Genomic DNA, 13,817 nt, shown 5'->3' on the forward strand with positions numbered 1-13,817 from the left:
TAATTCATACATATCTAGGTATCTGTCCATTTCTTCTGTGTTTTCCATCTTATTGCCGTGTAGGTTCTCAAAGTAGGTATTGATGATCCTCTGGATTTGTGCTGGGTCTGTTGTAATTTCACCCTTTTCATTCCTAATTGCATGGATTTGGGCCTTTTCTTTCCTTTTTCTGACAAGGTTGGCTAAAGCTTTGTCAATTTTGTTGATTCTTCGAAGAACCAACTCTTGTTTTCATCAATTTTTTTATCATTCTCTTAGTCTCCATTGCATTGATTTCTGCTCTGATCTTTATGATTTCCTCCCTTGTATGAGCTTTGGGTTTGTCCTGCTCTTCTTTTTCTAGAAGCTTGAGGTTCAGCATCAGGTTGTTTAATTGGCCTCATTCTGTTTTCCTAATATGAGTATTCACTGCTATGATATTTTGATATACTGTACTGTCATTGTCATGTAATTGTAGGAACTGTCTGATGTCTTCTTTAATTTTGTCTGTGACCCATTGGTTATTCAGAAGTGTGTTTTTCAATTTCCATGTGTTTATGAAATTCTTGCAGTTTCTTTTGCTATTCTTCTCCTATTTCATCACACTATGGTCTGAAAATATACAGGAGATAACTTCACTTCCTTTGCACTTACTACAATATGTTCTATGAGCAAGTATGTGGTGCTAAATTCCCAACAACTTTTGCTATTCCAGTTCATGAGGTATGCTCAGAAGAGGCACTGGAATTATCAGGAGCAAGAGCAGGAGCAGCAGCCCCATGAGGTAGAACCTCTATAAATCGAGGCTTGTCAATGATACGAGCTGTCCGGTTTCCTTTTTCCACAATGCCAACAATCCATGCTTGATGACCCTCACCATACTTGGAAGATTTGATTTCAGAACAAAAGAAGACTGCCTATTCTCTTGACAGACAAATCAGTAACCCCCCAGAGGTTTCAGCTGAGGTTCCTTGAAGGAGTCCAAACCACCCACTGGCCTTGCGGATAGCAGCCATCTTGGCAATGATTGGCAGATTATGAATGACAAATGACACCCCATTTCTCTGTTGTTTTGGGAAGTTCTGAGAGTGTCCTAAAATGCCAAAGCTTGTGATATCTGTAGCCGCATGGGCATTGAATGTATGCATCAATCCAGCAGTTCTGTTTAGGGTAGCCATGTTGAACATAGTCTCCTGATAGGCCATTTCTACTTCTTCTCTGGATATCACCATGTTTATCTTATCCCATCTCTCAGGATTATCCAGCCACTGGTGGGCACTGACTGCAACCTGAGTTCCTAAGGGTTTGGTTAACACAAGTACATCCCCTACAACTGCACTGTCAGGCATTATGAATTCATTTGGCTGACATACCACAGTGGCAACTCCACCAATGATAACCCAAGGGTTGACCATGGTTTGCTCACCTGTGTCTGCAGTTCCTCCCTCCTCAGTAGCATCCCGGAAACCTTTGATCATGAGTAGTGTTAGCTTTTCTGGCTCTTCCTCATTCATATTCTGGCTGACACTGAGTAACATTAACATGTTGTCACATTCCATGATGCTCGTGGCATAGAGGTCACTCAGCACGATGGCACAAGCTATCCGCACCATAATGAACAGATCTTCCACCAAGGGGTAGAAGAAGTCTGTAGTCTGCATCAGCGAAAGGCCTCTGTGTCTCAGCGGGATGATGCAGGAGTCCATCCAGATGCTCAGGGATGGTGAGGCCGGGCTGGGGCCCGCCCTGGCGGGCAGGCCAGCTTCCTGGACCACCTCTTCTTGGCCTCTCACCAGGCCGGAGCCCAGAGGGGACCGCGCGTCCGGCTGCATTAGTCCCACCAGGAGTTTGAGCAGGGTCTCCTGAGGGACTTTGCAGCCTCAGCCTTTAGCGCAGGAGAAGCCCGTCAGCCGTCAGCCATCAGCTCGGGCCGGGCCGAGGCCCAGCGCCTGGGGCTCGAAGGGCCGGTAGGTCACAAAGCTCCGGCCCGGAGTCAAGGCCAGCGGGCCTGAGAAGCCTTCTGCTGCCACCATGGCCGCCATCACCTTTCTGCTGGTGCCCGCTGCGGCTTCCGCCATCGTGCAGGCCTGGCAGTGAGAGGGGAGAGGAGAGCAGGGAACCCTCTGATTTTCTACTCCTTAATCTGAGGTAACAGACAGGTATCATGGCCCACAGAAGGTCTAAGGGTTTTTTTCTTAAGACACTTTTTAGCATTTGCTCAAATTCCTCATTAACTCAGTTATACTTCTTATGACATAGTTTTCCTAAACTGTACAAATGAGAGTGGAAATTATTCTAAAGAACCCATTTAATCAATCTCACACTTAAATTGTCCAAATATATCTGAGTTTACTCTTATATTTAAAAATTCTTGGGCCGGGGATTTAGCTCAGTGGTTCCGGCACTTGCCCTGCAAGCGCAAGGTCCTAAGTTCGATCCCTGGTACAAAAAAAAAAAATTCTTTAATTTTGCCTGTTCACAGTATTTATTGTTAATATTCATAACAGACACTTGAACAATTCTTTCAAAGTACATTTCGTATGTATAATCTCATTTAATTCTCACACCATCCTCATGAAATAGATATTGTCTCACTCTGTTTGTAGGAAAATTAAGGCTCAGAGATTAGCTAACCTTCCAAGGGTTCATAGCTAGCAGAGAATAGAGTTGACCATCAAACCTAGATCTTCTGACTCTAAAATCAACATCAAGAATATTAGATTGCAGGGCCGGGGATTTAGTTCAGTGATTCCACCACCTGCCTTGCAAGCTCGAGGTGTCAAGTTCAGTTCGATGCCTGGTACAAAAAAAAAAAACTACCTTCGAAGAATATTAGATTTCAGTGCTGGTGCCCAGTTTGCAGGTGCCTTCCTTCTAAATCTTTACAAGAATCTCTACCACAAGCCAATATGACCAACCTCTTTTTTCCTTGAAGGAAGGGCTCCTAAGGTTAAAAAAAATAAAGACTCTAGCTATACCAAATGCCTTAGAACATAATACAGAACTGAGCCATCATCAGCATGTGTGTGTGTACAAGTGTGTGTGTGTGTGTGTATGAGTGTGTGTGTTTGGATGATTCTAGTGACCCAACCACTTTGAAGTTTAAATCCCAGACATTTGCTGGATCTAGCAGTGCTTCAGCCTGCCACTTCACAGACCAGGTCTGTGGCAGCCATCGGGGAAGGAGATATACTCACCTAGTCCACCATCTGACTACTCATTTGAGTCTTGTAGGGCTTTGGTCTGACTCCTGATATAAAACAATATAGCCAAATTATGGACAGTAAGAAGCATGTGCCACTTACACCCTGCTAATACTGGGCAAGGATATCTGCTACAACAAGGTCTCTGTTATCATTCTTGGTTGGAAAACAAGAAACTAAATGAGCTAGCTAATGAGTAAACAAGAAATTTAGGTAGCATGAGTTCACCATCCTTCATGCAAAACCATCAGGATGTTTCAAAATTTAGGAGTGGAATTTTAGAAAAATTGCACAGTATTCATACTGTTTATTAAACACACAGGCTCTGAAGCCAGACCCCTATAATCAAACACATTAATGTGTCTACAGTAAAATACATAAATATTCTTAATAAATGGAATAAATAATAGTTGTAGTCCTCATACTATTTGGTGCTAATTAGCTTGGACCAAAATTATGGGGTGAAAACTTTACTTGCCAGGCGTATTTGAACTTAAGGATTGTGGGTGAGGATGATACATGGAGCTGAGATATGAAAGGTATGAAAAAGCCTGACATATAAACATTTGGGGGAGGAGCGCTCCACGCTGAAATAGCAACAACCAATCGGCATGGGTTCTTTTGTTTGATTCAGATGGAAATCGTGAATTGACAAAGTGCAATTCTGCTAGCAAGCCTGATGTCACCAGAAGACACCAGATAATGCTGGATGCCAACAGTTGACACAGCCAGCTGCTGGGCACTGCACCATTGGTTGACTCTGCCAGGCACTGGTCCCTGTGGTTGACCTTCATTGGCTACTGGTCTCTGGAGCTCTTTGGTGCTAAGAGCTCTTAGCGTTTATTGTTCTTTCTTTTGAACTGAGCACTGTGTCCACACTACTCAGGATAAGAATCCCTAGTAGACTTACAGGACTTCTGAAGCCCATACTACTGGAGAAATAAATAACAAGCAGGATAACAGGACCACCAGAGCAAGTCTATTTTAGCAGACCTGTGCTGCAGCACAGAGGAGTCAGTACACTGGAGAGAGCCTTCCTAGACTAACTCAAGAAATGGCTGAGGAGTGCTATTCATATAGCCTCTGTAGACCTGTGATTGGTCCAAGTATAGTCCTATGAGTAGTGCAGGGTTCCAGAACAGCCTCAGCTGTCATGGTGGTGATCCTCTGAAAGGGCAGGACTGACACCAGGGAATAGTCTGGAAGGTTAGCTGTGGGGGTTGGAGATATTAACAATGGGCCCCAATCTATTCCTCCCTGATCTTAGCCACCTCTGGGTACCCTTTGTTCAAAAAGGCAACAGTAGCATCTGAAGTGGCAGGAGAGGGGAGGGGCACCGTACTGAGAGTTGAGCTGCACTCATGTTGGAGTGTAGTGGAGGAGAGTGGCTGCTGCATAGCCAGGGTGGACATTGAATGAGTTTGTCCCCATCCACTGGGAGGGGGACTGAGGAAGCAAAGAAGTGAGGGGTAGGGGTACAGTAGCTTCCAGCCAAGCCATTCCCTGCTCCAGCTGGCATGGGAAAAAAGGGAGAGTCAGGTGTTTCTCACCTGTCTCAGAGCCATTCAAGTAATAATGAATTCTTTCATTTTTTGCTTATTTTTTATTATAAATTTAATTAACTGTAGAGATAGTGTTTCTCTGGTCCACATTTGCTTTGTGTCCTCAGTACAAAGATGCCCAGTACCAAGTAAATGCTTAAAAAACATTTGTTGAGGCAATGAATATAACTGAATAACAGAACAAGAAGAAGTAGCTAATTATTAAAGTGTTAACTCAGGGAGACCTTGTATGCCATATGAGAAGATCAAGGTCTTCCTGAAATCACAGACCGGGTTAGTGACATAGACCTTCAGAGGTGTCTGACTTCACCACTTTACTTCATGCACTCAATTTGGGAGCCATTAGTTGCTTAGCAAGGATCACCAATGGAAGAAGAGGTCTTGCTCTGGAATCCTGGCCAGTGGGGTAGAAAGGACTGTTTCCTAAAGAGCCACGCAGCTGCCGAGATGCAGTCATAACCAGCAGTCATGTCCAGTTACAAATGCACCCGCTCCCCCACACGAGTCCACACGCTTCTCTGTCTCCCTACCTGCTGGATCTCCTGTAGGCCAAGGCACTGTAAACCACCCAACCTGCCCAGCAGTGGGAAGACATGGCCTTGCTCCTTTAAAGCATAAGTCTATGTGCCAAGCCTGACATCAGAGAAGTGGTCTACATAAATAAGCCTACCTCCTTAGAACCTCCCCAAGAGCTTCTCTCCACTTTCTCCTCCACATTTCCTTTTTGGGTTTCTTGATGCTCTGATTCCTTCAAGTCCCTTCTCAGAAGGCTGTGATGTGACAGAGCATATGTCATAACATCAAAGAGCAGAAAGAGACATTGAGATGTAATTGGAGTCAAATCTTCCCCGTCGCAGATACAGATGCATTTCACTAACCTATGAGAATCTACCATCTATATGATTTGCCCTGGGGACAGAAATTCCATGACCTTTCATAGAAACTCAAGTGCTTGACAGGTTGAGGGATTTAGTTCTCATCCCACTGAAGACAATGATGCATTTTTTGATTAAAAATTTCATTAAAAGTTTAACAACATTAAAATAATAAGTTATCAGGGGATTATATTAAGGAATTAGTGCTACACAGCAATAAAGTAAGAATATTTCAATATTTTGTGTTCCTGAATGTGAATGTCAGGAAAGTGATTGTTGTTTGGAGTCTGAAAACGAAACAAGGAAGTGGGTCAAGTTGGAGAAAGCATATAGTTCATTGATTCTTCTGTTTTCAAAAACTACTTCAGTGCAATTTCTATCCTCCTGTTCTGTGAATAGATTAGTAAAAGAACAATTATTCACCTGTTTCACAAATTAGGTCATCAGTATATCTGGAAAGCACAGGTGCCCACTTCTCTGGGTCTGCTCCTGGCCGTCCATTAGTGTCACTGACAGGTTCTACCAAGCAGAGTACATAGATACCATTCCTCTTCACCTGCTGCATTCTTAACTTCTCTTCTATCAGGGAGCCACCTGTTAAAGTATACTGGGTTTCCTCCTCTAAAGAGTTTATTTTTAAAAGATATCCTATACAAGAAAATTTACAAGGGAACCTATACATCTATATATCAGGACAATTGTCCTTTTGAAAATAACTGAATTATACCCAAATTATAAATTGTCAACTTACAAAAGCTAAACAAGCAGTAACTGGTCTATTGTAAAAGTGTCATTGAACAAGATGTCATGGATTGCTCACCAGAAGAAGCAAAGATGGAGTCACTGCCTTCCATGGAACCTCTCCAATGACACAGGGACACCACACATGGGGCTCCCTCCACAGCAACCTGTGACAGGTGCCGGGAGAGGCCTGGCGATGCCAAGGGAAGGAAAGGAGAGATAACACCCTGTCATCTGGTGTATAAACTAGGGACAATTTCACCAAGAAAGTGGAATCTTCACCTTAAAAGACAGTAAATATTTTAGTATCTTTTTGACTGAGAGAAGAAGGAAAGCCATAATTCAGATGGGCTTCAGCAAAGAAGGATTTTTATTTCCTGTGACAAGAAGCCCAGAGATAGAGAAGGCTCTGGGAACAGCGTGGTAAGCTTCATGGTCCCAGTCCGTTTCTCTCCATTTTCTCCTCCGTTCTTGGAGGCACTTTTGCTTTGTTGGTTACTGGCAGTTCACACATCCCACCCAGACAAGTCCAAATGATGAAGAGGGATAGTTTCCTTCATTGAAAAGATAAAGCTATTAGCAGTAGATTGCCTTTGCATCTCACTGGCCAGGATTGAGCTATTTCAAGTTTCCTGAACCAATCTCTACAAAGGAAAGGAAGTTACCAGACTTGGGTTAGACAGCTCAGACCACGCAGGGGAGTCACCATGGTGAAGCCTAGTTTGGAAATAAATAGACAAAACTGGAGGGTAAGGCACTCCCTGTGAGGAAGCCATCATGCACAAAAGCAAGGAGACAAAGTACCAGGTGTGAGAATGGAAATGTGAACATGCGTAAGACATACAGAAAATAGAAAGTGGAGATGGGGAAGAGAGAGAAGGAAAAATAAGATTAAAATGTATTACTTATTCACCATTTGTATGCCAAGTCTTATGCCCAGAAATTTACATATACCATCATATTTACTCCCACAATGACCCTTTGTGAGAGATAGTATTACCTCAGTTTTACAGATGACAAAATTGAAAGTGAGAGGGACTCCAAAGATTATCCAAGTTCACAAAGCCAGTAACTTGTGGAATCAGAATTTAATTGCAACTCACTTTGATTCCAAAATTCATATTTCAAGGGACACAGACATCTAACTCAAAACTGAGGCATGTGGAGAAAGCACCAAAAAATAAGACTAGAAAATAATTGGGCATGCATTGTGGAAGAATTTAATACCAAACTAAGGAGTTTGGACTTTATTCTGTGGGCCAAAGGAGAAAATCCCTGAGTGAAAAAAAGAAGTCAAAATTAGAATTGTATAGTATTTTAGAAGGCATGTTCTGTAAGTGATTTGGAGGATGGATTATGATGGGAAATCAGACAACTAAATGACCTAAGAAATTCTGGCAACAATCTGGCAAAGCATAACAAGGACTTGACTTAAATTGATGGTAGTAGAGCCAGGGAGAAATAAAAGATGAATTTTATAGGAATTTGGCAACTGAGTATAGGATATGGGGGATTAGAGAAAGGGAGGATGGAAGATGACTCAGAGCTTTGGAGTCTTGGAAACTGGACGAAGGGTGGCATTATCCACATTAGAAAGGACCTCAAGGAGAGTTGCTGGCTAGCGGGTGGGAGGAAAGGCTGGACATTGCTGCTAACTTCTTAAAACTGTCCTTGAGCAATGCCTTGATATTTAAGACAGCAAAACAAGAAAGATCAGTGCTATGAGCTGCAAAAGAAGAAACACACTAATTAGTTACATTTTTCCACCTTCTCAAATCTATTGCCAATTCCCTTTCCTTGATCCTGATATTGTACAGCACTTTATGAATTTTAAATGGAATAAAACACATGGAGAAAATGTAATTTCACTATGTCTATTTTGCTACTTGTTGATAAAAGTTTTTACTACAGGAGAGTTTGCCAGAAGAAAACCTGAGTAAAGAAAATTGAAATTCACAAAAATAAAATGCTGAGGATCATGCAAAAATATCTCCTTCCTTTAAAAACAAATGACCCCCCAAATAATAATAATTAATAATAATTAATAATCCCCTCAAAATATGGCTTAATTATAAATACAGCCTGAAAAAAATTTTACCTGAACAGTGCATAGCAATCCCATTTTTTACATACTAAAGTTGCATTAAATGAAATCACCCTTTTTGTTAAAATTTCATTTTTTTCTTGTTTTCCTTAGCTATTATGATCAGTGTTAGGAAAGCCACAATTTTATAATGTGGCTCTTAAATTTAACCCAACTTGTGGCTCAGAAGCCAATCAACAAAAGAGTTTTAGCTGATTGAGCAAAGTTATAACGCAATTATAACTTATTATAAAAATAACTATTTTTGGTACATTGGCACATATGCTATATTGGCTTTCCATTGCTAAGTAACAAATTACAAGTCAGCAGCTTGAAACCCATTTATTGACTCACAGTTCTATAAGTCATAGTCCCACATGGTAAGACAAGCTTCCTTGCTCAAGATTCCATAAGGTTGAAGTCAACTTGTTTGCCTGCTGAGTCTGGCAGTTCTGGGGGAGAGTCCATATTTGCTGTTAGCAGAATTCAGTTCCTTCCCCTTGTAGGACTGAGGTCTGCTTTTCCTGACTGGCTACGTCCAGCTCCTGGAGGTCATTTTAGGCTCTTTCCACGTGGCCCCATAGGCAGTTCACAGTCTGATATTTGCATCTTCCAGGCTGACCAGAGAGACTCTTCATGGTTTCTTCTTTTATTACCAGCCAAGGAAACACATTGCTTTTAAAGAACTCATATAATGAGGTTAGTTACCCAAATAATCTCCTATTTTAACATCAACTGATAAGTAACCTTAAATATTTCTAAAATCCCCTTGCCATGTGAAATGACATAATCACAGGAGCAACACCAGAAGACAGGCATCATGGGGCCATCTTCAAATTCTGCCTACCACACATGCTAACAACTGGGTCATAGCTACTAATACAGCTAATTTTATTCATTTTGTATTGTTTATAATAGGTATTACAGCTGTTATGAATTCCTGATGAATTCTGAACTTGTCCCTTTAGTTATTTTCTGATATCCTAATCTATTTTTTCCTTTTTTTTCTTACTCCATTTTATTACACTTCTGTTTTTTTCTCCTTCCTTGTTCATCTTTTATCCTTTCTCTTTCTCTGTTTTCTAGTAAAAATATTTCATTCTTAGCACATTTTTCACAAAAGTGCTCCGTAATTACATGTAATATATTCTGTAGGGTCCCTCATCAAAATCTCGAAGACTATAGAGAAGCCCGGATGTTGCGCTGCGACTGGTAGGCTGCTGTGGGAGGCGGTGGCGGTCGAGGCGGCAGGGGACTGAGGTGGAAAGTATTTAACTCTCAACAAATGAATTCTACACTTGAACTCTGCTGCATTCCTGTGCCACCTCCTCCTTTAGAAAACTGATCCAGAACAGAGATAGGCAAATAGAAGGTAGAAGATGCTGGGATCTGAACGTGGTGTTGTGGAAGAATGCTTATCAGAATTCAAGGCATTACCTGACACTCAGATCACCAGTTGTGCAATAACTTTACACAGGAAAAAAACACTTGTACCAGCCCTTTATAAAGTTATTCAAGATTCATATAATGAGATACAGCCTCCAAGAGTGCCCCTGCTGTGTACTAGAGTGAGTTTGAAGAAGTTCAGCTCCTAGAGCCTGTCTGCCATCAGCTGTTTGAACTCTATCATAGTTCTGAAGTTCGACTTAAGAGGTTCACACTGCAGTTTTTGCCAGAGTTGATGTGGGTTTATTTACGGCTTACAGTTAGCTGAGACAGACAGAGTAATGGTTGCATTGAAGCACTTCTGTTAGGAATTTACAATTTGGAAATTGCTGATAAAGATGGAAACAATAAAGTTTTGTCTTTCACTATCCCTTCCTTATCCAAGCCTTCAATATATCATGAACCCTCAACGATTGGGTCCATGGCTTTGCCAGAAGGTGAGTTGTGTCAGCAAGACCTCATCAGAGTTGTTTATAGTGATCTTCATCCTCAGAGAGAAATGTTCACTGCCCAAAACCGGTTTGAAGTCCTGAGTTTTCTCATGCTGTGTTACAATTCTGCTGTCATGCACATGCCTGCCTCATCTTACCGGTCCCTTTGTCGGATGGGCTCCAGGGTTTGTGTGAGTGGGTTTCCACGGCAAGATGAGAAACACTGGCCAGAACTCTGTGGTCGAATAGCACTGGAGCCTGGATTTATGGTGCAGCTTCTCACAGGGGTTTACTACGCCGTGTATAATGGACAGTGGGACCTTGGCCAGGAAGTTCTTGATGATATCATTTACAGAGCTCAACTAGAACTCTTTTCTCAGCCACTACTGGTTGTCAATGCCATGAAAAACTCACTACCATTTGATGCTCCTGATTCCTCACAAGAAGGCCAGAAAGTCCTGAAAGTGGAAGTCACCCCAACAGTGCCGAGGATTTCTTGGACTGCAATCACAACAGCTTCAATCCGTCGGCACGGATGGAGAAGAGAAGATGGCTTTGACTTCTCAAACGAGGCTGACACGAGTATTCCTGGCTCCCCGATCCAACTCGGCTCCACTGACCTAGGGATCAAACGTGTGCAAGACGGGGAGGTGCTGGTGCGCAGGAGCCCTGAGCACAGCTCGCCGGAGCCCAACTCAGCAGCAGCCACAACAGAGGCTGCTGAAAGTATAAATGGAGAAGAGTCTGTAAACCTGAATGATGCAGATGAAGGGTTTTCATCAGGGGCCTCCCTCAGCAGCCAGCCAGTAGGGACCAGAGCATCCTCCTCTTCTCAGAGGGGAAGCTTGCGCAAAGTAGCAACTGGGCGTTCAGCCAAAGATAAAGAAGCAACTTCCACCACCAGATCCAGTGAGAGCCCTCGAGAGTCAGTCATGTGCAAACAGTATGGACAGCAGCCAACTGACCTTAGTGTAGATTCAGTTGAGCTGACACCAATGAAGAAACACCTGAGCCTGCCTGCTGGCCAGGTGGTGCCAAAAACCAGTAGTCTGAGTCTAATCCGGACAGCCAGTGCTTCCTCAAGTAAATCCTTTGACTATGTAAATGGCAGTCAAGCAGGCACCAGCATCGGGCCAGGACAGAGGGAGTCACCAATCTAGCAGCTAACAGTGCTAACCAATACTCAACCATCAGTCTCCAGGAAGACCGGTTGGGTCAAGCTGGTGATGGGAAAGAGCTCCTCAGCCCAGGAGCCCCCTTGACCAAGCAGTCCCGCTCCCCAAGTTTCAACTTGCAGCTGATATCCCAGGTGTAGCTTCAACAACCTCTCTGCTCTTTCTGCTTTCCTTGTAACCGAACGTTTCATTGTGCAAGAAGACACTTCATCCCGCGTTGTGAAAATACTGGTCATCACAATCAGATTTGAGTTGGTTTAGTTAGATATTCATACTGTATTTTGTATGGAAACAGCAGTAAGGTTTTTTTTCTCCTTCCCACGTCTCCTGTGCCTGTTCCTTGTAAGTGTGTTGTGAAGCGGTGTAAAATGTTTGCCTTTCCATGCCTTCTCTTCTCCTTGGGTGATGTGCAATCCATCGTAGGCGGATCAGTCCCATTTCAACACTGTGAGACTGAGGGTACGTTAGAGGAAATGCTGGATATGATCCCTATGAAATGATTCTTTGGCTCTTGTTTAAAAACAAAACAAAAATGGGTTTATTCACATACTCTATAGAACTATGAAGATGACTGGATCATATTTTTTCTCTTAACCAGGAGTGTCTCAGAGATTCTGCTGTGACTTTGGACTTCTCTGAGTCTGTGCAGTCCTTTTCTCAAGAAGCACGGGAAGGTGGTGGACTGCTGCACTTTTTCATTAAAATGAGGGTGGCGCTCTTTTCCCATTTCCTTTATCCCGATGATATAAATGTTCAATTACTAAGGCATTTAAATCAATTTGAGCCCCACCTCCTTTGAGGGTGGGGCTCTTAAATTGATTGTGTAATTGATATGCACTTTCTCAGTGGCTCTCTAGTCATTAACATGTCTTCCCTCTTCCCACAAAGGTTTAAGGTCATTTTTCTCCTTAAAGTTTGAACAGCTGACAAATCAAAATCCAAGGGGCATGTTCTGCTTCCAGGAATGATTGACTCCGTGCTGCGGTTTGGGGGAGGGGGGGATGGGGTTTTGTTTAGTGTGTGAGGGAAGGTTTTGATTGTTTTGCTTTTTTCTCTTTTGTGAGCTGATGATGACTGAAGTAGAATTGTATGTCTTCAGGTAAAGAGAGGGATTTCTCAGTCCATTTTCTGTGATGTCAGACAACTGGAGAAACCCTTTCAGCTGCTTTCTAGATGTACCTAAATTCAGTCAAATATTTTGGATTAAGAAACTGAAGGTCCTGAAAGATCATATGTTCCAAGGAAATATATCAGGGACAGATAATTGGCTGAAAACACTGATGCTTCAATGTGACACATTTTTATAGAACATTTCTACCAGGGGATACTGACTTGATTTCTCCTGTAAGGACCACGCTGCCTTTGTGTTTAATGTAATGCAATCTGGGTATCTTCTAATCATATACCTGCAGAGTTTCTTGTTTTTATAAAACTTGGAAATCACACCAGGAAGCTAGGTATTGAATGTATGTGAGTAGCATTGGTACCTGCTAAGAGGCTCTAAAGTACATTACTGGTTAAAAAAGTTTTTATTTTGATTTGGGTAGATAACACTTTATTATAACCTCTTTTGACTCTCAGGCTCTAATGTTTGGAAAAAGAAGGGAATATATTATACTTTTGGATATCAGTATTTAACTTGAACTTCTGTAAATTTTCCTTCCACAAATTACAATGGAATGCTTTGTACACTTAACAGTTTCACTTTATTATTGTGAAAGAAAAAGTGTATAGAAAGCAAGTATTCTAATAGAGTTTAAAATTTTATCTCTGCCAATTTAAACTTAGAGTAGGCTTTGATAATAAAATAACCAGAAAAATGGTTTTTGCTTTTTCATACTTAAAAAAATCTCTCTCCCTTTTTTAAATTAAAGAGCATTTTTCTTTTTTTAAAAAAAAAAAGGGGGAGGTGGATGGGGGACTTTATGTTGGACTCTTCATAAGAACAATGAGGTACCTGTTCGAATTTGGTAGTCTGTAACTTATTTCAGCTCATATAAAAATGGAAAACTAGTTTGAACTAGTGTACTGAGTACTACCAAAATCCAAGGTAAAGCTAAAAGTTGATAGGTGATTTATTGATTTGTGTGTGTGTGTGTGTGTGTGTGTGTGTGTGTGTGTGGTATGTATACATGTAGGTCACAAAGACATTTGAGATATCCCTTATTTCTTTTCATTTTACTATGGGATGTCAAAAAATGAAAAGAACTTTAAAACAGCCAAAATAAATGAGGTATATGAATGTACCACATACTAAAGAAGATAAGGTTTCAGGAACGCAAGGTAAGGAACATTGTACTTACTAGGAAGTGAGATCTTGGC

At 41.8% G+C, this 13,817-nt stretch overlaps 1 protein-coding gene and 1 pseudogene across 1 annotated transcript; one reads left to right on the top strand and one right to left on the bottom strand.

Annotated features, from left to right (window-relative positions):
* Window positions 1–695: 695 nt before the first annotated feature.
* LOC101723707 (selenide, water dikinase 2-like) lies at window positions 696–2,057 on the bottom strand (annotated as a pseudogene).
* A 7,633-nt stretch (window positions 2,058–9,690) lies between these two features.
* LOC101724069 (hyccin 2-like) lies at window positions 9,691–12,016 on the top strand. The gene is given in 3 exon segments (XM_021247706.2): window positions 9,691–9,990; window positions 10,032–11,457; window positions 11,460–12,016. Coding segments are annotated over 3 exon segments (1,770 nt in total). The 5' UTR covers window positions 9,691–9,822; the 3' UTR covers window positions 11,636–12,016.
* Window positions 12,017–13,817: the final 1,801 nt, after the last annotated feature.

Source organism: Heterocephalus glaber, unplaced genomic scaffold, assembly GCF_053883595.1.
Source record: "Heterocephalus glaber isolate CG9 unplaced genomic scaffold, H.glaber_assembly_v1.0 deba00001587, whole genome shotgun sequence".
NCBI classification, from domain to species: Eukaryota; Metazoa; Chordata; class Mammalia; order Rodentia; family Bathyergidae; genus Heterocephalus; species Heterocephalus glaber.